The sequence below is a fragment of the Oreochromis niloticus genome, linkage group LG14 (genome assembly GCF_001858045.2).
Source record: "Oreochromis niloticus isolate F11D_XX linkage group LG14, O_niloticus_UMD_NMBU, whole genome shotgun sequence".
NCBI lineage: Eukaryota > Metazoa > Chordata > Actinopteri > Cichliformes > Cichlidae > Oreochromis > Oreochromis niloticus.
The window spans coordinates 2,908,065-2,933,672 of record NC_031979.2 but is presented as its reverse complement, the minus strand read 5'-3'; the positions used below and the strand labels follow the sequence as shown (position 1 = coordinate 2,933,672).

At 41.1% G+C, this 25,608-nt stretch overlaps 2 protein-coding genes across 7 annotated transcripts in view; one reads left to right on the top strand and one right to left on the bottom strand.

Moving 5' to 3' along the window:
- Nucleotides 1-341: 341 nt before the first annotated feature.
- si:ch1073-145m9.1 (CDP-diacylglycerol--inositol 3-phosphatidyltransferase 1) lies at nucleotides 342-5,208 on the bottom strand. Of its 3 annotated transcripts, XM_005474436.4 has the most exons (4): nucleotides 4,959-5,208; nucleotides 4,738-4,833; nucleotides 2,553-2,665; nucleotides 342-1,122 (listed from the first exon to the last, which is right to left on the bottom strand). In XM_005474436.4, exons 1-4 carry the CDS (start codon nucleotides 4,996-4,998, stop codon nucleotides 1,120-1,122), a joined length of 252 nt encoding a protein of 83 aa, XP_005474493.1. In that variant the 5' UTR covers nucleotides 4,999-5,208; the 3' UTR covers nucleotides 342-1,119. The 3 variants fall into 3 exon arrangements, with proteins under 3 accessions (XP_005474493.1, XP_025754288.1, XP_005474492.1); XM_025898503.1 differs by lacking the exon at nucleotides 2,553-2,665; XM_005474435.4 differs by lacking the exon at nucleotides 342-1,122 and having other exon boundaries at nucleotides 2,237-2,665.
- A 970-nt stretch (nucleotides 5,209-6,178) lies between these two features.
- usp32 (ubiquitin specific peptidase 32) overlaps nucleotides 6,179-25,608 on the top strand; it is a 61,879-nt gene continuing 42,449 nt past the window's right edge. Inside the window, exon 1 of one of the 4 annotated variants that reach the window (XM_013276542.3) lies at nucleotides 6,179-6,424. In XM_013276542.3, coding sequence (XP_013131996.1) covers nucleotides 6,367-6,424 — 58 coding nt within the window. In that variant the 5' untranslated portion in view covers nucleotides 6,179-6,366. The remainder of the gene's footprint in view (nucleotides 6,425-25,608) is intronic. The other 3 variants (XM_013276544.3, XM_005474434.4, XM_013276543.3) reach the window with 3 other exon arrangements.

The following is a 25,608-nucleotide window of genomic DNA, read 5'->3' as shown; positions in this document are numbered from 1 at the left end:
TTGCTTCAGTGCTGTCAATGTCTCCCTCTAACAGTGATGTGAGTGGCTCTAGCTGAGGAGGAGGTCCAGCTCTCAGCTGAACACTCAGTGCTTTGGCTTAAATAGACCCCCCCACCTCTGAGTAGATATCTTATCTACAGACTTTACTTGCAAGCAGGTGCATACAAAGAAAAGAGAAGAATCATGAATATTTCTTTGTCTTAAAAAGTGAATCATGGAGAAATCTTGCATGATTTGACACTGTGTGCTGTGAGGGCTACGTCTGCATCTTCTCCAGAGGATTACAAAAAAAGGTCTCAGCAGCAGTTTCTAATCCAGCTTCAGCTGAGGTGCAAGTTCCCTTTTCTTGCTTGGCCAAGATGATCTACTGATGTCTGAAAGGGAATAGTGTAGAAAAGTGGTGGTGTCGGGGGGAGGGGGGCACAGGACAAAGTTCAAAATGAAGCTGTGATGTCTCCAACAGCCCGCTTCTCTCTTCAGAGTTCAAAGGAGACGTGTGGGATGTGTTCACTGTTGTCCTGTTACTGCTTCACTGTTAGCTTCAAAAACATTAAAACATCGTTGACCATCACAGTTTCCCTCTTTGCTGTCCCTCAGCTGTACATATTTGGACTTCAACATCCACATCCCAGCAAACAACAGGAACACTTTTACACTAATGAGACGAAATATTCACTTTATTTGATCCTTCGAGTTTTCCTTTAAATCGGGCTTTAAGCATAGGTGAGTTATAGTGCATAATACAGCGAGTTAAATGTGGAAAGGAACTTTGACTTTACTTGAATATTGCCATTTTTGGCAACTGCCACTACATTTCACTGCGACACTTTTAAAAACTCCTTTTATAGACTAGCTTTACAGCTTCCATCACTGACATTTTTCACACAAGACAGATGTTAAAGGGTTAGGATTGCTGCTATGCAAATCATAGTCATTTTTTTTTTTTTACATATATTTGATCGTGCTGGAATTAAAAGTATGTCCTGCAGAGCACATAAATGAGGCAAACGAGGGAAAGTGTGCATAGTAGAAGGGACAGGTGGACGATCTTCCTGCGAGCATGCAGAGGTGGGATGCCCAGGATTTGTAAGGTGTTCACTCTGCTTCTACTGCCAGGCATCACTGGACAGGATAAAAGGAGGGGCATTAGATCAGGTACTGAGGCAGCAGAGAAAGCCACAAGGTGTCTCTGGATCAAGAAGGCAGATCCGTGAACGACTGCAGCTGGGAGTCTAATTAATCCCAGGTGAGAGAGTGTGTCTGATGTTGAGAGGTTTAAAACCTGTGATGACCTCATGTTACATCACTGATGATGCATCCCAGCACACTAGTCTGTCATGCAGACCTCAACCGCTCATCACCTGGCCAGTACCATCACTACAGAGAAGCACGGTGGGGGCAGGATTACACTGTAGGGATGTTTTTTGGCAGCAGGAACTGGGAAATGGCTCAACGTTCAGGGAAAGAGGAATGCAGCACCATACTTCAAAATCATTGATGATAACCTGCTCAAGGGCACTATGGCCTCGGCCTGCAGCCAGCAGCAACATCCCCACATGCTGGATCCACAGAGGCAGCTCCAACCAGTGGGACAGCACTCCCCACTGGCATGCATACAGCCACACAGGCAGGCAGTGCAGGCCGCCCACCACCCAAATGCCCAGAGGTGTTCGAAACCCTGGCAGCAAAGACATTTATGTGGAGCTGTGTACCAGCAGTAGCTCAAACACGGTGGCAGGAGGATTACCGTTTGCTGTGACAGCCCGTACGAGTGGAGGGCTGCTGCCGAAGCCGTTCCACTGCTCCCCCCGGGTGCTGTGGTTATACATGAACACACACCACTCCAGTGCAGACACCATCCAACCCCACTGCAATTCAATGCACACCACCGCTGTTAGTGTGGCACAAATGTTAAGGCAGCAAAGAACTGCAGAGTTTTTCTGATTCCTCCAGTGTTTTTGTGATTCACTTTCCTTCATCTGCCCCTCTCTCTCTCTCTCATTTTCCCCCCATTCATCAGCTCCTCCTCCAAGTACTCCTACCATCTTCAAAATACTCTCTCCCTCTCTGTCCTGCTGCACGTCCTTTTCAGCTTAATGTCTCTGCCTGGTTGTTTTCTCCTTATAATAATAGTAATCATAATGGACTGCATTTATATAGCGCTTTTCTAGGCACCCAAAGCGCTTTACAATTCCACTATTCATTCACTCTCACATTCACACAGTGGTGGAGGCAAGCTACAGTTGTAGCCACAGCTGCTCCTTCATCAGTGTCCACCCCCACAACTTATTATAAGCCTTTACTTCACCTCGCTGCTTATCCCACTTTACTTTTGAATACTTCCTCATCCCACCACTAAACCTCCTTGTCCCATTTCCTCTGTCCAGAGGCTGCACCAAACACCTTCTTGGCAGGTGGATTACCACTTTAGTCACCGATACCTCGTCTCAAGTCTTTCCTGAACTCTGCACAACATTTTTTGCTGGTATTTAAATAGAGCCTCGTTTTCATCGCCTTGTGCATGTGTGCATGATGTGCTTCAAACGTAAGACCTTAAACAGCAGACTCCACAGCATGCCTCTGCCCAGGTTGTCCACAGCTACATCCAGCCATGCTCCAAACCTGGAGGTCTGGCCCAGCCTCCTTGCCAGCCAGCCGTCCACTGCTGCACAGAGAACAGTGGGGCTTAGATGGGATTAAACAGTTCTTATCTGCACTAAGAACAGTGTGAAGCTCATATTCAAGCAGCCCATACAGACAGTTCTTGTCATATGGAAAACACAAGTGATAAAACCTGCATCAAAGCTAAATGGAATCCGGCATGATAGATTATTGCTTATAAATAAAAAGCTGGTGTCAAAACATGATCACCTGAAGGGACACCAGGACCCTGCACCACTGTGTGACTGGGAATTCACCCACAATGTACATCAGGACAAAACATGGACTCACAAAGACCAACACCTCACTAATACCTTAATAATGCTTAATAGTGCAGCATTATTATAAAGTGCTACACTTACTTCCTGAACATTTACATTAGTCACACATCACTGTCAACATTATATTCAAACGGACCATTTATACAATGATATATAACTCACTGTAGCTAATTCATTTCTAAGTTAATCCCTTCCTTCTTTGGTTATTTGAACACTACCTGCACAGTTATGCTGTTACATTATCAGTGCAAAATCTACAAAAATCTGTTTCTTCAGTTATTTATATATCTGTTCAGGGTTTACGGATGGGTGACAAATTAAAGGAAAACTTAACAAAGTCTCTTAGTACAGTTTTAGGATTAAAATAGGAGCTTCCGTGCTCTGTGAGAAAAGAAGGAGGACAAATCAGGCCTGATTATTTAAGACCTTGTATGTGAGGAGCAGGATTTTGAATTCTGGATTTAACAGGGAGCCAATGAAGGGAAGCCAAAACAGGAGAAATCTGCTCTCTCTTTCTAGTCCCTGTCAGGACTCTTGCTGCAGCATTTTGGATCAGCTGAAGGCTTTTCAGGGAGTAGACAGATAGATATAATTTTATTTCGAACATGCAAATATAATTGAAATAACAACAGAAAAAAACAGAAAAACAAAACTTAAAAATCATCAAGTTTTCATGTATATATCTGTCTACAGAATGTGTGTGCTCGAAAACACCTATCAGGAAGTTTTTAGGACATCCTGATAATAAAGAATTACAGTAGCCTGGAAGTAATAAATGCATGAACTAGTTTTTCAGCGTCACTCTGAGACAGGATATTTCTAATTTTAGAGATGTTGCGCAAATGGAAGAAAGCAGTCTTACATATTTGTTTAATATGTGCATTGAAGGACATGTCCTGGTCAAAAATGACTCCAAGGTTCCTCACAGCGTTACTGGAGGCCAAGGTAATGCCATCCAGAGTAAGAATCTGCTTAGATACCATATTTCTAAGATTTTCAGGGCCGAGTACAATAACCTCAGTTTGATCTGAATTAAGAAGCAGAAAGTTAGCGGCCATCCAGGTCTTTATGTCTTTAAGACATTCCTGCAGTTTAACTAATTGGTGTGTGTTACCTGGCTTCATGGACAGATAGAGCTGCGTGTCATCTGCATAGCAGTGAAAATTTATGCTATGTCTTCTAATGATGCTGCCTAAGGGAAGCATGTATAATGTAAATAGAATTGGTCCTAGCACTGAACCCTGTGGAACACCATAATTGACCTTAGTGTGTGAAGAGGACTCTCCATTTACATGCACAAATTGGAGTCTATTAGATAGATATGATACAAACCACTGCAGTGCAGTACCTGTAATACCTACAGCATGTTCTAATCGCTCTAATAGGATATTATGGTCAACAGTATGGAACGCTGCACTGAGGTCTAGCAGGACAAGCACAGAGATGAGTCCACTGTCAGAGGCCATAAGAAGATCATTTTAAATACTCCAGAGTATGTGAAGTATTGTGGGTTAATTTATGATTCTGAACTGAGGTAGATAAAGTGCTTGAAGTTTACAGAATAGAGAGCTGTATGGTTAAAGGTAACTTTTACTCTGAAGTGCCTTAATTGGTCAGTAAGACCTAAAAAAGTATTTTAAATAGTCTTGAAATGCCCCTCTTCACATATGGTACATGTATGATCAATTGCATATATCTGCTTAGGAGAAATGCAGAAATTATTAAAGTTATTTTCAGCAAAGCCATTCAAAAGTTGTCCTCACGGATCCAGCAAGATAAACAGGGGGTGCATTACCATCAAGAGATACGCATAGTGAGTAAAGAGGGAGAAACACCACCGGTGTCTCATAAGCAGCCCATGCAGCAAACACCAGGCCAATCCTGATGTATCCTGAAAAACACAGAGACATGACAAACTGAGACTCACATAGTACTTGATACACTGATACACAGCTCCAGCAGGCTAACAAGCGGCTTTATGTTCGCAGCACTATAACACAACTGAGTGTTTCTCACCAACAATATTCGGCCAGTAAAGCAGAACTTTGAGCCCCATCCTCGGTTAAAGCCAAAGCTCTGTAACCTCTGTAACTACCCACACGAATACGACACACGTGGTGTAATATATCCCCCAATGCTTTCATTTTGTGTCTCGTACAGATTCCATGAGGTCGTTGAAGTGGCGCTTGTAGCTTTAAGTCCATGTGCTACGAGGATGTAGCAACCTGAGAACCAATGGCTTTATACGGTCCTTGATAGAATGGCACGCCAAAGTCGGTTCAGAAATTTTGAGATTTAACGACTGAGTAGCCGTACGGTAAATTGGGTACATTTCTAACTGTTTTACATTTTGGTGGAATGAAATATAAAAACTGGTCTATTAAACGGCTGAAATTTACGGAAGAGGATTAGGGCCACTGGAAAAAAAAAAGTGGGCACATCTTTTTTTTTCTTTTTTTCCAGAATTCTGAGAAAAAAGTCAGAATTCTGAGATTAAAGTCAGAATTCTGAGAAAAAAGTCAGAATTCTGACTTTTTTCTCAGAATTCTGACTTTAATTTTTTCTCAGAATTCTGAGAAAAAAAATCAGAATTCTGAGAAAAAAGTCAGAATTCTGAGATTAAAGTCAGAATTCTGACTTTAATCTCAGAATTCTGACTTTTTTCTCAGAATTCTGGAAAAGAAGAAAAAAAAAACATGTGCCCACTTTTTTTTTTTCCCCAGTGGCCCTAATCCTCTTCCGTAGAAATTGTATGAGAGTTGCATGCTGGAAATCCATCTAGCATTATGAAAAAGTTTAAATAAGTATTTTACGAGTTTGATTTTGTGCTGCGGCATAAATTCAGAACTACACAATGACTGACATAAGTGGACTACTTCCCATGTTCACTGAAATGTAACAAACACTATATACGCGTTATACATTAGATATTGCAAACTTTAAACTGTATGTGCAAGGAAAAGGGCCACCAGTCTCGTGTGACTGAAAGTACCTTCGGGGGTCGCTGTGGGGAGAGTCAGCTAGCGTTATTTAGCAGCACCACCACACGGTGGGGCTGCTATCGCGGCTTTAAACTGTAGCTGCACTCGTTGCACACTGACAGCTTGGTATGACTTCGCATACTGAGTAAAAGTGCTTTTTTGCATTTTCCCGGATAAGACTGAAAACACTGTATGAAGTCGAAAACCCCACGCCTGTATGTGATTCGGTTTGCGTTCACTCGTATTAGAACTCGTTGATCAACTGACCTGTAGAGTCAGATCATGTGACAGAATGGAGGCGTCGCTGAAAAACATTCACCCGTTCACCACATACACATACCGCCAGGAGCCCATTTCACAATAAACGGATAAGGCGACAAACATCCCTGTCCAACTCAGCTCGTAACGTTTATTTCCTCACACTGCAATGAAATGAGGGGAGCATGGGGGCCAAGGAGTCGAGGATAGGATTCCTGTCATATGACGAGGCCGTTAAGAGAGGTAAGCCAAAAATCGTGGGAAGTAGAAATCTATCGTTGCGCTAGCTTAGCTGTCTGCTTTTGGGCTAGCCATATGGAAAAGAGAACGTCCTGACCACCCGTTAAAGTGTAACACTTTAACTGGGTTCACTTGTTATACGAGGTAGACGCCGGGTATAAAGTAAACACACGGCCTCGGAGGAATTGTTGTGCCCAGTATTCATTTCGGCATTACAATTTGTCGAAAAGCTTCCTTATTTTTTCTGATGTTTAGTTAATCACTAGCTGAGCGTGTATTTTCCGCAGTCGTTTGCCCTCGTAAGACACTACGCTGGGTTGCAGCGGAAAGCCTATGTGGATAATGAAATCTTCAAAAATAGTGTAGTTAAACAGTCGATGTATGAAATCTGACCGCGCCGAATTGAATTGTTATTCCTTATAATATTGAGAATATCCTGAAGTATTTTTATGAAGCTCGTGTCTTTATTTAAGTGCAAGGTCAAGTTAAATTGGCAGGTTATTGAACTACGCTTGGTTTGACGTCCTCTCCAGCTAATTGCTGTGGGGGCTAGTGTTGGCTAACGAGGAGGGATGGGCTGCGCGGACAGTATTTGGCGAAACAGTTGTGAAAGAAATTTTGAATCCGTGCTTGAATATATTTTTCATTTATATATATTTTTGGATGACATCACAGGTTGGGTCTGTATCAAGCTAACTACAGCTGACTAACGTTTATGTCTGTGCTGCTACCACTAGCTTGCTTGTCTAGTAGCTAGACAGTTAGCTGGCTTTCACCTAAGTTGCCAGTGGGGAATGCCTCCAGACTGTTTGTTACAGCCCTCGTCTCTCGGTTTCCAAACCGAGCCATGTGCTGCTTAATCGTTACTGTTGTTGTTAGTGAGCTGGCAGGTTCTGCGGAACCTAGCGCACACCAGCTAGCTGTGCAGTTGGAGCGGAACAACAACCAGTTGTGCTTTAAATAGCTGCCGCTGCAGTCAGTCTCTTAAAAATGATCAGGTGGGCTTTTTAACACTGAGGAAGCCATTGGCTGGTCTCTGGTAAACAAACAAGGGCTGACAGGCCTGTAATCTAATGCAGCGTCATGATGTATTTCAGCTCTATGGGCTTTACTAGAAGCATTTTGTTGTCAGGTTAGATTTTAAGTACGCACAGGACAAGCAACCGATACAGTGTTAGCATAGCGGCACTTATGTAAGAAATGGGTGAACATTTATCTGCAAACACATAAGAGATCTTATCCCTGATGGCTTTCTTGTTGCACTTTACTCCCTGGGTTGGCAACAGCTGAACTTTGTCAGTCCGGATTCCAGGCAATGAGAGCCTGTTACACATTCATCTATTACTGTGTCATATCTTTACCAGGCTTCTGCAGGGACGTTTGACTGGACACCTTTATTATTATTATTATTAATGTTAATATGTTGCCTTAGCCGAGTTTAGATTTTCGGATAGCGTGACTTCTGTCTTTGTAATACTGCGGCTTAAATATGCCTCAAACATATTGCCAGTTACACTCTGACGATCATATGTGACCATACACACAGACACACAGGGTGGAATTATCTAGTCGTCCAGTCTTATCAAAGCAGTCACATGGCACCATTTCTAATTGATACAGCAGGCTTGACTGCAGCAATTCTGAGTTCAGTTTTCACGAGAGCCTGTTCTGCCAGGACATCAGCAGAGTAAAGGGCTTACAGTCAGAAAGATTCACCTTTGTTGTGTTATTCTCCGATCACTCCTCACCATCATTTATTCATTCAAGCCTGATTGCTGTGGTAGGTTGTTCTTTTCTCGAGGGATAATTGTGCCTGAAACATTGACTCAAAGCAGGTTGCAGATCTGACCAAAAATGTGCGTGTCCCTCCTCATCATCACTTTTCGGAAATAGAATAAACTCAAATCTTAGAAATGTGGGAAATCTAATATATAAACTTGTAATAAGAGGTTCAAGAGACACACATCTGAGAGTGTTAGGATTTTAGAGGTGAAAGTTATCTCCCCTTTTTCTGTTGACTCACAGTACAAGTGAACATTTACTCGTGTGGGAGAGTGGCTCGTTAATTTGTTTGAGAGAAGGTTCGAGGCTCGAGTCCAAACATTTGGTGAGCTGGCTTGCTGCAGTGACAGCTAACTTTGGGTCAGGCCTAGTGATAGTGTTTATTCCACACTGAACGGCTCCACATGCTTGAATCTGCTGTTATCATTGTGATCATCGTAGTCCGTGAGGAACAGAGCTGACAGAACAGTAACATGACCTGAACGAACATTTAACTGCATTTGTGATATTGTAAAACTATCAAGGATGATGGGTGTGATTCTCTCTTGAGTAATAAGGTTCGTTTTTAAAGTAATGAATGGCACTTTACAGCAAGGAAATGATGCTTCCATTTAGGAGCTGATTGTGCATACTGCAGCAGACCAGGGTCAGAGGTGGGCACTCATCATCGTGTATCACATATATGTGCTTATAGAGACTGTGGATGAGGAACCCATGTACATTTACAGGCTCAGATTTCTGGGATTACATTTGGTTACGTTCTGTTTTCCTTTTATACTCCTGTCTTTTTTACACTCCCCAGCCCACTAACTCCAGGCTGCTCTGATTGGTCAGCTTGCCCAGAGATGACAAGCAAATGAACTTAAATTCTAAAAAACAAAAAACAAAACCTCCCACTCTTTGAGGTTTCAGTCCGGAATGAACAGAGCTCTGTGTAAATTTCGTGCAGTAAAGCTTTTTCTTCATGTTTGAGATGCTGTTTTGATGGAATCAAAGCAATAGACTGGTTGTATTAAAGTCCCTCTCTGTGAGTATTGGGGATTTCACGACACCACTATAATGCATTTTTGATTTCATGCATTAAAGCAACCAACAACAGCTTCTTGATAGCATGACCTTCAACCACCACGGGCATCTGCGCCTTCTACAAACATGAAGTCTCTCGTATGATTTAACAGCACTTCTAACATCTGTGTTAGTCATCATTTGGAAACGGGTGCCATCAAGGAATTCCTCCATATCCTAAACCTGAATAGATTACATAGCAGAATGCCATGGTCTTATAGGAAGCAATGAGGTGATTTAATATTATCGATACTGTATTTGTGAAAACCAACACTTTTCTGTAAATTGCCATTTTAGACATTTAACTTCATTCAGTCATTTTCACCCTCTGCTACAGCTGCGACTGAATTGCAGTCAGTTTCTTTGCGGTGGGAATAATAAGAAGTGGAGCACTGGTTACACTGAGTAACAGTCCATGTCCACAAGTATAGTGTTCAGACCTGCACACTTCATAGACTCGTAGTTGATATTTGGACCTTCTATGATTATGAAAACGGGATGATCAAGAAAACACAACTATTGTGCCACATTCCTTTTTCACAGAGATGCTCCTGTTTGGCCTTGTTTAACACCGATGTGCTTGTCGGCTCCCTCAAATTCAAGAGAGAGCAGGACCTAATGATATGGACACTTCCAATCATGGTGGTAGAGAAGCTGATCTCTGTTGTCACAGGTAGCTGTTGTTTATGAACTGGCCTTGAGGAAGACCGTTCTTCACCTGAGCAACAATACGTGTTTGAGAGGGCTTTAAAAATGTGTCTGGGAGCACTTAAAGTATGAAAACCTCTGACTGTGTTCCTGGAGCTTAATGTGTATGTCTTTATTTATTATTATTGTGCTATCTACTGTACAATATAAAGCGCCTTGAGGCGACTTTTGTTGTGATTTGGCGCTATATAAATAAAATTGAATTGAATTGAATTGAATTTATTGCTGTCCAGAATAATTGTTCATGATTTGGATGTAACTGAGCAGCTCTGATAGTGAAACTGTCAAAGAGTTGTCAGGTGATACAAAAAAAGGAGAAGCTCTAAGTGTGGATTGCCATGTTTACCTGTTGTTGTGGTTCCTAATGTTCTCAGTGAGACCGGTTCTTCTTAGTAATCTTTCCTAGCACTTTTCTGGAACACCTTCACGGATTATTTGTACCTTTGTGGTTGACCACTATGTAGTTCAGTGATGCAACAACAACAGCGGTCACTGTGACACACAGCCTCACAGTCACTCTACGTCAGCAGGTCTTATCAGCTGGGTTAATGCAGCGCTGCTTTGCATGAGGATGTAAATTTGTATTCTGCTGCCGCAGAAACTTCTAGTATGGTGTTTGCTATGGAAACATGAGTAGATGGCAGATGGCATATTTTTAGCAAAGTTGTAAATGTCAGGTTATTCCAGGATGCAGTTTATTTAATATTGTGGAAATGCAGTGTGATGGAGCTTTCTACGACCACATGGTATATGCTTCACAGCAAGTATTTATTTTTCATTGTTGAGCATAGATAAGAGGTTTATCAGCTGTTAAACAGGCTCCTTGAGTTGGAATTTGTTTAGTTTTTGGTCCTAGACTTCCTGCATGTGATTACTGTAAGTTTACACCACATACAGGGATCTTAAGCCTTCTAGTGTTAGGAAGGGCACACACAAGGGCATTTTTTTGTTTTTACACCAAAAGTACATATTGAAGGTGTAGAGCTGGGGTGTGACGGTATTATGGCATTTCAAAATCAAGAACAGAATTCACAAGTCACATCTGAAAGCTCCTTTGAATCACTGTTTATTCTTATTTTTCATGTTCAGTCAGTGAAACATCAGGCTGCTCCATCGCTCACTGAACAACGATAAGTAATAAAGATTTCACTCGTCGCTTTTTATAAAACAAAGGGGATTTAAACGTAACCAAAGGTGTTCACAAAACTGCTGAGTGTGCAACAGTGCAGCAAACCGAATGATGATGACCAGGTCTGTGAGTGGGACGAACGTTAGATACAGACACAGGATGACACCGAATGCCAACCATTGGAGCAAATACCTGAAAGGTAGCATGTTTGGCTACAGCGCTTCTGTGTATGGATAAGTATGGAAGATCATTTCTTTGCAGTGGGATATTTAACAAATTATGGAGACGGCGGACTTGGACAGTACTGCGAGACACAGACTACTTCCAAAATTATTACAAATGGCCAGAGGTCCCCCAGTACGTCCCATTAGGGCTTAAGGAGAGAAATCCCACCACTTCTATTAATAACAACAGAGTGTCGGTCCAAAGAGACTGTCCTGTCCTTCACCACTGTAAACTTGTTATACTCTCATCATGGCTGCATTGTAAGTGGATGCATATCTGCTTGCAGAATTTCTTTTCATGTAAAATTTAGAGACCTGAGTTCTTCACACCTGCTGGCCTCATATTGTCATTGCCAATAAGGTTTCATGCCTTTGGACATAATAACCTGAACTGTGAAATGCCTCTGAACATTTCATCGATTGTGGTCCACATTTTATTTCCGTTTTATAGAAATTAATTGGAAGACTAGCTTATCCTACCGTTTTTTTCCAGTTGCACTTCATGTTTCTTGTTTGCTTATTTCAGACTCTTAATTATCCTGTTTCCATCTGACATGAACGGTATAGTTAACCATCCATGAGCCCGTTCAGCTTCTGTAGGTGTTTTTCTTTTCCTTTTTTTTTCTAGGCTGTATTGTTCAGTTTGTTTGCCTTTTTTTTAATAGAGTAATTGCTCTAAACTCAGTATAATCTGTAGTACAGTGGTCCCTCGCTATAACGCGGTTCACCTTTCGCGGCCTCGCTGTTTCAGATTTTTTTGTGCAGTTTTGCATGTTTTGTTTTACAGCGCATCGTGTTCTGCGTCCTGATTGGTTGTAGACCACTGTCAATCAATCTCGTGCCGTGTCTCCTGTACAGTACAGAATGTGTTCAGCGTGTCAGATTTACATAAATCTTCGATCCTAGCAGTGTGACTCTGTGCTGTACTGTATGTTTGTAACTCTTCTCCCCAACAAACACAACAATGTCCACGAAACGTTTTGCTCCTGCGGTAGCTCCCAAAAGGCAGAGGAAGATGCTAACCATCGCACAAAACGTTGGACTTCTGGACATGCTAAAGGATGGTAGAAGTTACCGTATTTTCGGATTATAAGGCACATTAAGCGAAACAAAACAGTCAGATAAGTCAAACTTTACTCAACTCGTTCTTCCTGCTTCCTCTACTTCCGTACCATTGATTCATTAATGTTGAATTCTCTGGCAGCGGCTCTATTCTCATGTTCTGGACCTGAAAACAGGGTTTGAGCTTTGGTTTCAGTCTATAATACTGGACTTCTTTTTCTACAAAGGTTTGAACTTTGAGAGTTTAAACAAGAGAGAAAAGTGTGACAATGTTCATGCCTGTCTGAGAAAAGTGTATAAATTATGTAGTGAGGGGTTTTACAGCCTTAAAACATCTATAATAATTGTAAAAAATAAAGTTGGCTACTTCGCGGATTTCACCTATCGCTGGTTATTTTTGGAACGTAACTCCCGCGATAAACGAGGGACCGCTGTAGTCTTATTATGTAAAACCGATTTGTTGTTATTGTTGTTCACCTTTGTTTCCCTTGATGGACCTTTCCACCTACAGCACAAAATAAACCCTGAGAGTAAAAATGATTTTCCTGTTTTATGTGGTTTTTCCTCTTGCCGACCCCACTACACAGCAGCCTCGTGCTGGTTGCGTGACATCATACCCACAGGTGAAATGAGCTCTTCAAGAACAGCGCTACCTGTATATTTGTGCCTCTAGGTGTTTCTGTTGATGCTTTGCCCAGACTAAACAGGCCACCGAGGCACATGTGAGTTCAGGATTTGCTTGCTGCTTCAGAAGCCATGGTGGGAGGCTTCCAGTCTTGATAGCAACAGCAGCAGCTGACCAGGCTCAGCTTATTTTATGGGACAGAAAACATCAAGTCACAGCAGGAGGTTCAGCTGGCTGCTCCTCTACTGCCGTGATAATTTAGCGATGTGGCCATATAGTGGAAACCTGCTGTGAAAGTGTCTGTGTGTACAGTGTGGGAGAGCCAAAGACAAGCTAAGGATGCAGTGACTTGTGTCCGGGTGTTACAGACGCAGTCTTTAGACAGCCTGAGACTGTGAGTGGCTGAAAAGCGTGTTTGGGGCACTCATAGAAATCACACCCATTGTTTGGTGTGAATCGAATGGTAGCCATTGCATTTAATGCCACTCAGTGTCTAAGAATACCCAGATTGCATCACAGCATTACAATACACGAAGTGTTCTCCATAATGAGGGCTTTCTTTGTTTACTTTCCCATTAGCCCGTCTTATTACAGCAGTTTTCTGCTCTCGGGCAGTGCCAATCATCACGTTAGATCAGGAGTTACAGGAGAACAATGTTTTATTTTATTTGACTCAAACTCGTCTTCATTTGGTTTACAGATTCTTCGTTCTGTATTTAGCGGTGCTGTTAAGTTATGTCAAAGTGACGCACGTCTAACGTGAAACAAACACAGAAGGTGTCATCAAGGCATCGATGAAATGAGCACAACGTACAGGAAAGAACTGTGATTTATGAGGAATGGTTTTCAGAAACATAAATCATCCAAAGTTTATACCAAGAAAAGCATTAAGGCATTGAACCAATGAAACCGTTATTTTGAAGCTTGATCTAAATAGTTTAATAACATAAAAAGAGTTAATTTCATCAGTCGCAGTGAAAAGATAGTTTCAAAAAGTAGAGATATGCTCGTTGCAGTTTTGGTGTCTGACTCTGTGATTTATTCATTTTGCTGATTCTCTTATAAGAAAAGTAACTGACAGCATATACGTGCAAAATTCAACTTTCAATTTCATTTACTTATTTATTAAACTATATAGTTCCACGTAACTGCACTAAGTCACAGGATATTCTCTCACTTTAAGCGCTTTAATAAAGTGAACTTGAAGGAGGTGCAAATAATAATAATAATAATAATAATAATAATAAACTACAGCCTGTACATACTTATAGTTATAGAATATTCATAACATACTTCACACCGTGTACATTATAACATACCATAATAGACCCATTTCTGTAATATACTTACATATCTATATTATTGCTAATATATATTGTAATATGTCTATATCACGGCTAAAGCACTTCTGGATGGATGCAAACTGCATTTCGTTGCCCTGTACCTGTGACATGTGCAATGACAATAAAGTTGAATTCTATTCTATTCTAATTAACTGAAAATGAGCTGCTGTACACCCACCTTTATCTGGTGGCATATCCTGCCTTACCAAACAAAATAACAGATTTTATATAAAAACAAAAAACAAATATTGGGTAATAAAATCATTTTTCAGTATGTTTATAACATCACCAGGACATTAACCCTTTTCCTTCCTTGTAACTGGTCCTCTGGTCTCAGTGAGGCTGCTGGCTCATGGATAGCTTTGGTTCTAGGCGCTTTTCTTTTGTTAGCTATAACATGTCCGTGCTCCGCTGGGTGAGTGGGACTTAAGTGTCCGATCAGGTTTGTTGTTACCAACATTTTCATGGTGGTGTCCCCGTGGCAATGATCTGTTAGCGACTGGCTGTGAGTGTGGGTGAAGGTATTTGATGGACTGCATTTAATTTCCCAGTAAACATCAGTATCAGTAGAATGAGTTATTAAGGCCCTGTTTGTAAATGGCCAGTTTACAGTCACCAGTTAGCCCAACACAAATTACTTTGGACTGTGGGAGGAAGCCAGAGTACGTGGAGGAGGCCCACAGAGGCACAGGAGAACAGGGAACCTCCTCTCTGTGAGGTGACAGTGCTCATTATTTAACCACTATGTGACACTAAAATCAAAGAATTAAGAAATCATAAAAATGTTCTCAGATGTGCCCTGAAGCATTTCCTACTGCTGGACATTTTTCCTCTGTCAGATATTTGTTTGTTTTTTAAATAAAAAAAATATATTTCTGATACATTTGGCTGGTTTTATGTGATTGGAGTCACATACAGACTTTATTTAGCATTCATTTTTAGCTTTTTGCAGTCTTTGTTCATATGCATACGGAAGAACGATGCATTCTGCAGTTATTTTACTGGTGAGAATCTCCCCAAACTTCTTTTCAAAGGTCGGGCTTGCTAGCCACGACTATTTTAGACTTGTTTTCCTCAGAGTGGCAGGCTTGTTGTCTACAAAGTAGACAGCTTTTTCCCCTCGTCAGGTGGAAAACACACAAGCATGGGGTGGTTATTGAAGAAAATCTTGTAAAATCTGCTTGGAAGCCTGAAGAATGAGTAAAGACAGGACTATAATTTAGAACTTGTAGCATTAAAAACAATAAGTGAAGCAGATGTTACAGGAGGGAAAGAGCCTGCTCTTCCATATATTATTCCCGTTGAAAGAAGCTGGTCTCTGGTTCGGTGGCTGTGCGCATTAAAAAGCTCATTTCAAGAGATTAAATGTGTAGAAGATGATCAGTGCAAGCAAATCTAAATTCAGTGCCAGACACAAATCCAGACATTCAATATTAACGAGCTGTTGAAGATCTGCTCCTTAGAACAGGTGTAATATCTTTATCAATGCAGTTACTGTTTTAAACAGAAATTATTTAACTTGATGAATATTTAACATCAGACTTCAAACTCACGAGGACTAAATGGGCTCCTCAGCCAGCTGCTCTCTGCTACCTCAGGTGAAGCTTTGCTAATGTAACCACCACCACATCTGTCACCATGGAGATTATGGAGCTCTCCTGCGACCTCCAGGGTATTTGTTATGCTTGCACTTGCTAATATGTGTGAGAAGAAGGCCGCCGCATCTTCACGGTTCATGTCACTTTAAGGTGCCTGGTCATCATCGCCATAATATTAGATGTGCGAGGCCTTGGACCTTGTATGTGTGAAGAAGTGAGGGAGAGCGACAGAGGGGAAGGAAACATGAAAGTACAACTAGTACTTACCCCAATTTGTTCTACTTTGTTGCTTTTGAACTGACCTTTGAACTGACCCTGAGTTATCGGTTGATCTGCGTCACCGGTGTTTGGTTCACTTTTTCTTTCGAGTCGAGGCAGTGCAAAGCCAGTGAGAAAATGGGAGTGTCTGCTTTTTTCTGTTCATTTTCCAAATCTTTCATGGTTTTCTTTATAAAATTAGTCAAAAAGGTCTGTTGGGATAAGCTCTTTATGTCTAAAGGCTCAGACTCAGAGAGGAGTGTTTGGTGTAGCCCAGAAACTGAACTGAATAAAGAATCATGTAACAAAATGAATTCATGAATCTGATTCTTATCAGCTCTAAAACACTAAAAAACAACTTCAAAGATTTATATGCAGTTTTTGTTGTTGTTTGTTTTGTGGTAAATCAGAGATGTGGAGGACAGCCAGCTTTCTGTGGCTCTGCAGTGGTTGTACGGATCGTTTTCTGCTGCTTGTGTCATGAGTACAATTAGCTGCTACCTCTCATGACACACAAGGGGGCTTTAGTCTCTCTTCTTGCAGCTTTGTGCTCTGTGTTGATCCCCATGTGTGATTGGCTGCCTGCAGCCTGTGATTCAGCACTTGAGCATTAATCAGTCCTACCTTCAGTTGGGTAGCTGTCAGCTCTCATTGATACATGGGTTCAGGCCCGAGTACAGCCATGCAGCACCCTGCAGTGAGAAGGTGGGTACCCTGCTGTCCTCAGACCCACAGCATATAGCTAGGCCAGCAATTTATACAGATTGCTTAATATAGTGATCTTTATCAATATTGTCAATATATCTTATGGCTATAGAATTTGTGAAATTGTAATTTTCAAAGATAAGCTCACCAGTGATGTTCTGGTCGGCTTTAATACTAATCATGTAGGAGGATGTTTAGTAATCTGCCTGGGTGCTATGGGATGTGCTAATGTCCCTTCAGAATATAACCCATGATGTTAGGGTTACATAATTGGGTGGGTGCTTATGGAATTTGCTGCTTGCACATTTGGAAAAGGCTGAAAGGTATGAAAGATCTGCTCCCATCCAGATGATGGATGTCTTTTTCAGGTAGGCCCTTGTGTGTCAGCAGGACGCTGCTCGTATGGCTTCATGGTGCTGATCTGGCGTACCTCAGGTTCAACTTTTCAAACACTTTGTTCTCTCAAAAGTCCAGCCAATGCTTTCCTCAGTTCCCAGTAACACCACAAGTAGAGCTAAAATAGAGGGGATGCAGAATTATACTAACATCTCTTAAAGCGGTACATTTTCTCATTTTAAATATTTTATTGGCAACTGATCATAAAAACAACATAGGGGATCTGCACCTCAGTCACTGCATTATGTGCACAGTGTCTAAACCTTTTTGGCACTGGGGTTGTATTAGCAGTGATGAGAAAAATGAAATTAGTGAGCTGCATGAGCTCAGCATCAGCCTCTCGAGGCAGCAGTACATAAACAGGAGTACTAGCTGCTCCAGTTTCTGCAGTTGCCATCCAGCATCACATAGATTTTGTACTCGGCAGCTGGTAGGTTAATGAGTGGCCAATGCATACTCTGTGGTCCTGCAGGTGCTTATGGGTTTCTGTGTGCACCGTTCATGGAGAGAAACATATTTCCCTGTAGTCCTAACTGCACATCCCTGAACATGGATGACCTATAAATGGCCATAGATCACACAGACATTCAGCTTTTCTGCAAAGTAAAAAAGGCTGTTTGGTGCCTTTAAAAACATTTGTTTCTTTGTGTTTTCATTCAAACATTGTCAGCTCTTCCCACACATGAATATTTAACAGAAGTTAATGTTAACCTTAGAGTGTCAAAACCAACACAAGATATTTGTTGTTTTGGATCAGAGCCATGTCTCCCTGCTTGCTACAGGAGAATCTGCAGAGATCTGTGTGCAAAAGGAGAGTGGGTGTGGGGCCGAGCGAACACTGTATGTAGTGCAATTTTAAGCTATCGACCTTACTAGATATAAACTATATAGTATCATCCTGCATTGCAACTAAAATCTATTGAAACATTTTAACCGCTGAGGTTGTTCAAAGATTCCTTGGCAGTCAGTTCTGCTCTTTAGGTGCAGATCCACCACTGAAATCATTCCTAGAGATGGGAACTTTGGGGGCAGCTAAGAAGGGGTAGCTGTGTTCACTGGAGGAGCCAAGTGTCACTGGAAGTTTAAGTGGGAAGAAGCTGCCATTGGGTGGCACGGACGTATACAGAATTGGCCTTCCCATGAGCCCTTTCAGGATTTCTGTTTCAGGATCCCTAGATCCACAAGGTGATTTAATATTTGTGTGACACATCAGTGATATTTCTGAGCTCAAAGACGACATCAGATGTTGCAGCTTGTTTTAGTACATGTGGAAAAATATTACAAGGTTAACGGCAAGGTTTAAAGGATTGGACAGCTGTTTGTCCTGCTTCTGCTAGATGAAAGAAAAAGTAAGGACACCAGTGATCTGCTGGTGCCTCAATCTGGGTAAGGTCACATTGATGTTTGGCATCACCCCCACAGTGGGAAGTAAAATCACTGTTTTTGTCACTTTTTCTCACAAATCAATGAACTTTATCGACTGTTGCCACACAGGTGTGCGCGCGCACACGCCCCTTCTATTAAGTTGATGTGTAGCTTTATACTTGGAGATGTGGTTTATCATTGACCCACTGTTGGCCTCCAGGTGAACCTTGAGATCAAGAAGTGAGAGCGTAGCTGTGTGAGTTGCAGATTTTAGTGATATAGAAGAGATGCAAACACTTGCACTACGAAGGAAATTCAATACAGCCGGCCTTTCTTTGCTTTAGCAGAGTTGAAAAAATGTAAAACCCCAGCTGGAGATAACAGGTATCAAAGTGGTGGTTATCAGCTTCCTGTGTTAAGCTGAGCTTTCTGCTATGGGTCCGATGCACATTCTCATCAAAGGGGCTTTTAATGTGTTGCCCGACTCTTCTTCAGCACAGAATAATCCCCATGAGTACAGCCGACTCCAGTGAGTGTTATTAAATGATTATATTGAAATGGTGATAAAATCTAAAAAGAACATAAAAATCTAACATTTAAATGCAACATTGTTGCAAAGAAGACAGGAAATTAATGTTGTAGAAAATTGTTAATCCTGTGATTTAGCGCCCAGAGCGGTAAGATGAGCATTTTAATCAGAGTTAATTGTTTTAACTGTGGGTGTGCTCATGGTGCTGCTGTTCATTTTTAACATGACTGCCTCACATTAGAGCTCGGAAACTTTAAACTGGATACATTTAAACACTGAAGCTTACTGACCCACCGGCTAATGAAGGAGATGTGGAAATCCTTTTAGTTTGTCTGCACACAAAGTGAAATTAACTTCATTGATCAAATAGCTATTCTTGGTTGTTGTTGTGTGTTCTAGTAGCTTCCAATTCAACAATGTAAAGGAAACTTGGCAGCAAAGTAAAGCAAAAATGTATAGATTTCTTGCATCACCAAAAGAATAGACTGCATGTAGGGCTGCTCAATTAATCGAATTTTAATCTCGATTACGATTTGGGTTTTCAACGATCATTAAAAATGACTGAGCCGATTATTAGCACCTCCCTCGTGCTTTACTCTCGCGCTGCTCCGTGTGGCAAATCGAGCGCACCTCTCTGCGTTTCGAACACGCGTCACAACAATTAAGAGGACCCGAGGAAAGCTCGGAAAGCTAAGCAGAAGTTATTTGGAGAGGAGAGGATAATGGCTGCTGAAGAAAGAATGCCATTGGTTGAAAAGAGAGGTAAAACGACTTCAGTGGTGTGGGAACCAATGTTACCTCTAAGCTGCGCACGTGCGCAATTGCGCACTGCTGGCACGGTCTCTGCGCACAGAAAATCTGCGTTGCGCACAAAAAAAATCTAACCTGAATTGAAATTAAAATTAAAACTTTAACAATTCTGTTTTGCAGTGTTAGTCAGTAAGTGACTGGCTGCTCCCGTATGGGATTAGAACGATGCCACCTTATCCCATAGTCCAGCCAATAATACGATTCACATTAGTATATACGCAGCCAATCAACGTCGTTGACAGGCTATGACAGCGTCCTTATGTGCCGACACCGGTGTTTTAGCTGGCAAAGCGGCGTGGCTGATGTGCAGTGAAGCCACGTTAATGACAACGTGTCCAACCATTGGAGATGTGAGCAGGACAGACGGAACAACTGACGGAAAAAGTGTGGACTTTATACCAGTTTTCAAATTGTGTTGATCGGCCACGTAAAACCAGAGTTATGATAAAAATATCTGCAATGTTTGGTTTTCTTCCTGAATACTGTCGTTGTTTATATTTACTGCAGGAAGAAACGGTAAAAACGGCGTTTTATAAGGAAAACGCTCGAAAGCCTGTGAGCAAAAACAAAGCCAAAACCTTTCCCATTGGTCGAAAAATGCACCATGTCGACCAATCAAAACATGTCATTTAGTTGTTAAGAAACGGGAGGAAGTTTTAGGATTGTTTTGAGATGTGAGAGATTTGCGACGTTTAGCGCAAATCTTGTGTAGTTAGTGTGTAGTTAGTGTGTAGTGTAGTCAGTGGTTTTGCTGTGTGTGTCAGAACAATGAGGCGGCTGCTGAATGTTACAGGTGTTACAGGAGTGATACATCTCCTGTTGTCAGGCCTGCAGGTATCAGGCTGTTGTTGCATTTTTAGGTAAACAGCTGCAAAACACTTTGTTGTTTGCATAACTCAGTTACTTTTTTGAAGAAGTAACTATATAATTAATTGCCCAACATTGGTCATTATATGCTGTATTTGGCAGACAGAGTTACAGACTCTCTCCCAGACCACAGACTCATAATGCAAGTCAGAGCTTTATGAAAAAAAAGAAAGAAAGAAAGTTGTGTTTTCAAAATTGGAGTTCAAGTTATTTTTACTTCCAATAGTGTTAACATACTACACAGGTCATGAACAGGATTTTTTTAAATTTTCATTGTAAGTGGGCTAAAGCAGTTAATTAAAAGTAGTCTAACATAAATGTAAATGCTGTAATTTGATTATTTTAATAAACCATGTAACTTGGATGGATTAGATGCTGGCGTGACCACAGTGCACACGTCTGATGTCGCTCACAGTGGTCCAAGGGACGCTCAGGGAGTTTGTGTGTTCGCTCAGACACGTGAAATATTTGAGGGAACATTGGTGGAAACATTATGGGTTCGCGGAGTCAGACGTGGATCAAATATTGTGCAGTATTTTGAAGTTCACTAAACATAGATGTTTACATTTTTCATTTATTTTTTGTATTGCAAACATTTGCACTGTAATCAGTGTTTGCACACTATTTTATATTATTTTTTGACAATCTTTAAAGCCGTTATTCAATACATTGTTATTGTTAAATAAATATCGTCAAATAATCGAGATCTCAATTTCAGTGAAAATAATCGTGATTATCATTTTTGCCATAATCGAGCAGCCCTAACTGCACAGTCCACTAACAACAAGATGCACAGTCTGCACTGCTCTAACTTTGTAGCTTAATTTGCTGTTAGTAAGCTAGACGGCTTAACAACTGGCACATAGAGAATAAAGAATAACATGATGCAAATGAAAGAGTTTATTTAAAAAAAACCCTCTAAGATTATGTGCTCAGAATAAGTTGCCATGGTGATTTGGTCAGTTACAAAGAGGGCCACTTTGGTAACACCAAGAGCTCTGACTTGAAGCTCGACGTAGCTCGCTGACCCATTAATCTCGCTTTGCTTTTGGCACAACATCAAAGCTTTTCTGCAAAATGACCAAGATTTTAAAACAAGCAGACCTCAGACATCTAAATTTGGGATATCTTCGTCTTTATACCAGTGATGACTTATTAAAAAAACAAAGAGAAAGGCGTAGGGTTAGATGTGCACAGCCTCTTTGGATTCACAACACGCAAGCTAAAATCCAAATGTAGCTTTCAGCCAGCAGAAGCAGCAGATACATGAGGCACCAGTGAAATAAATGTTCACAGTTCAGAGCTGTTGCACTCCGTCGGGTGGATGTCATTAAACGCTGATGTTTGTTTGTGTCATTCCACGTTTCAGTGGCTCTCACCGCTGTGCACCAAGAAACCATTTCTGTGTTGTAATAGACTGCACGCAGGCGTCTTTACAGCAGCTGGAGTGATCTGTGAAAAGGACCGGAGGCCTTTTTTAATAGAATTCATCTCTCCCATTACAAAACACACAGTATTCCACATCGATTCCCATCCATTATCTCAGAACACGAGATCTCTTATTATTTTCTAATGATAGTTTGTTTTTACATTCCATGCAGTTTCCAATTAGTATTTAGTATTACCACAAACTGTACACCAATGTGCATGACTATGCAGGGAGTAGATAAACCCATGACTCTTTTGCACAGTGGCTTTCTTTAGTCTTGTCTCTGTGAGGTTCTCAGTGACCAGTAAAAACCTTCTGACTGTCAGCTTACCTTTCATAAAACCACATCTTAGCACTTCTTTTGGCACTTGACACAGTTTTTATGTGTGGCGCCCCAAAACCAGGATAACTGAAAAAGTTCTGTTCTGTGTTGCACTTACAGCACGCCTGTGTCCAGCAGTGCTTCGCAAAGACGTGTTGTTAGTTTTATACATTTATATAATGCTTTTCTAGTCTTGCTGACCACTTACTACTGATTTAGGCTTACTGTACATTTGTACAGCACTTTATTCTGTAGGCTTTAACCACATCGTAGCCAATTTAAAAACCCCGGCTGGGGTTTGTGCCAGGAACCTTCATGCTGCGTGGAGACACCACTCTAACGATGTTCTCGTCCTCTCAGGCAGGAGAAGAGCCTCTGTAGCAGTGTGGCCTTTAACATTTTTCAGACTCGCTGAGCCTATATCTATAAATTTGTCTGGACTAAATTCTTTTTTTTAGGTTTTGTATGGTTCAGTTTTTCTGTTTATGTGGAAATAAATGTGAAGAATGAAGGTGGAGTCGCACCCTGCCCGTCAGCTGATCTTATCATATATACAACTCTTACTTACTTAAATTATCTGAAGAGACACCAGCTCCCTCATCATACCTGTTATGTCAGTTCAGTCAAACACCAGCATCCTGCTGTTACTGTTGAAAGGCATTTGCTGTAATTTATTTGCGTCACTTCATTAGCACAGCCCGTAAACACAAATTGTGCATTCTTAGTAAAAGTTGAATCCAGCTGAGGCCGTTTGTTTGAAGGCTTTGTCTTTTTGACAGTAGTCAGAGTGAAACTGCGTCTGTGGAGATGAAAAAGGTTACTGGGCTAACCAAGGTATATGCATAGTGTGTGCGTGCGCACCATCACTTCCTGTTAATGAGGTTTGAAGTCTGTTTTGTTGTTAAACTGATTTTTTTATTTTTTCAAATAAAGGTTTTTGTCCAGTGATTCTTGGTTACTTGCTACAGAGAAGTCAGAGGTATGAGTGGTCCAGTTTTACTGATTGTCTGCCTGTCAGCAAGATTACAGTAAAAGTAACTGGCTGCATTTCAGTAAACTTAGTGGAGAGGTGGAGCAGGGTCAGAAAAGGGACCTTTTAAAACTTAGTGGTGATCTGGGTTACTTTCTTTAGGGCATTGTTCCCGGTGGAAGGTGTGCTCTCAGAGTCTCCTTGGATGTTGTTAGCCTGCGTGCACAGACTCTGGTTTTTCGTTTAAGGCACAGTAATCCACTGTTACTTGAATTAGCTGTTGCACCCTAACACCAACGTATCCAGGAAAAAGCGATTCTCTTTTAATGATTCTCCTCTTAAATTTTTTGTTGGTAATAAAGTTTACTGCTCAAAAGCAGATGTTGCTCCATAAAGACAGCAGGTTCCCACTGTAATGTTTTTCATATTTGCTGTCATTTATTACTTTGTTTTAGGAGAATTAGTTAATGCCTGAATGTTGCTGGCTAACATCGCGGTGAGAGTGTGTGTATTTGAGCGTTTGCACGTGTGCGCGGTCCATCTGGGTAGGCTTTAAGGTAAAACCTGAAACCCCATGAGCACTACTGCCCCTACTGGCTCTGTCGAAATAGGTGATATCAGAAACCCAAGTGTGGTTCAGAGATGCTTATAAAGAAAAGTTTCCATACAGGTGGAATAACAGCTTTTAAGAGAGTTGTTGATGGAACTCAGTATGAGTAGTTTTCCGTAAGACGCAAACAAAAATGCCATATGTGCTTCTTGCTTTGACCTTGTGCTGTGAAAGGGTTAAATTGAACTGATTAAATTGAAGCTGTGACAGGAAATATTACATATGTATTAAAGAGCAGTTGTCAAAGTGGAGCTGGTTAGACAGCATCAACAATGTGAGTGTTGACAGAGATGGCGTGGTAGTATTGACGTAATCAAGTAACGGTGTGAAAGAAAGACTGAGATTTTTTACATTTGCCTTAAGTGCACTAAAAAGTCGAATCATCACATGTTACAAATGATGTGCAGATATCACTGGCTTTGACGGATGTGCATGTTTGCATATCTATCACACATGGTTAGCTTTGACTTTGACCACATGAATCTGTTTTTAAGCTCTATTTTGGTCTCCACCATCTCCAGTGACAGTGTTTCTTTGTTATCATATGAACAACATCTTGCATTAAGGAAACATATTCTCCAATCAGACTTAAAAATACCTCGATAAAGATGGAGATTTGGTTGGTAGTGCTCTCCATCCCATCCTCATCAACATCTCATAAGCTTCTCTGGGAAATTTCTCAAAATTTTAGCGGATATGTCAATGAACATTTAAAGGTCAAGAATAGTCCAATAACTGTTATGTTAATTATGTCATCGTTAACACTAACCTGCAACCTATCTGATTGGCGGAGGCATATAAATACAAGTAGCCACAAGTGGTGTAATTGCAGTGATGGCAGCTGGATAGTGTAGTGGTAAGACTACACACCTCCGGAGCGGGGTCGCAAGTTCGATTTCCACCCGGTACAAGGCTCGCAAAATTTCAAAATCTCTGGTAGCCCTTCGGGCAGGCCCTCTTCAGTTTTTGGTAGCCCAAAATAAATTTAAGTAGCCCGAATAAAAAAGAGAGCAATTTTTTAATGTTTTGTTTCCGTTACAATATTATACATTAAAGTATAATATTGTAACGGAAACAAAAATTAATCAGAAAGTTGTTAAAATACAAATCACAACAACTGTATAAAAATCACAGTCATCAACTCAAATATTTGGTTCTCATTGAACAGAAATTTCTATGAACCTGTAAGAACTGTGTAGAACATGAATCAGTCTGTGTCAGATCCTGAATCTGAAATTTCCACTGAAGTCAAGGGTAAGAGGTAAGGGGAACCAAGATCGAGGACATTTGCTTTTTGAAGTTTGCAAAGACTGCTAAATTTGGCCAATGGTAGTTCACTCTTTGCAACATAGTACGCTTTTGAAAGATTTTTCAGGACTTCTTCTTGTGC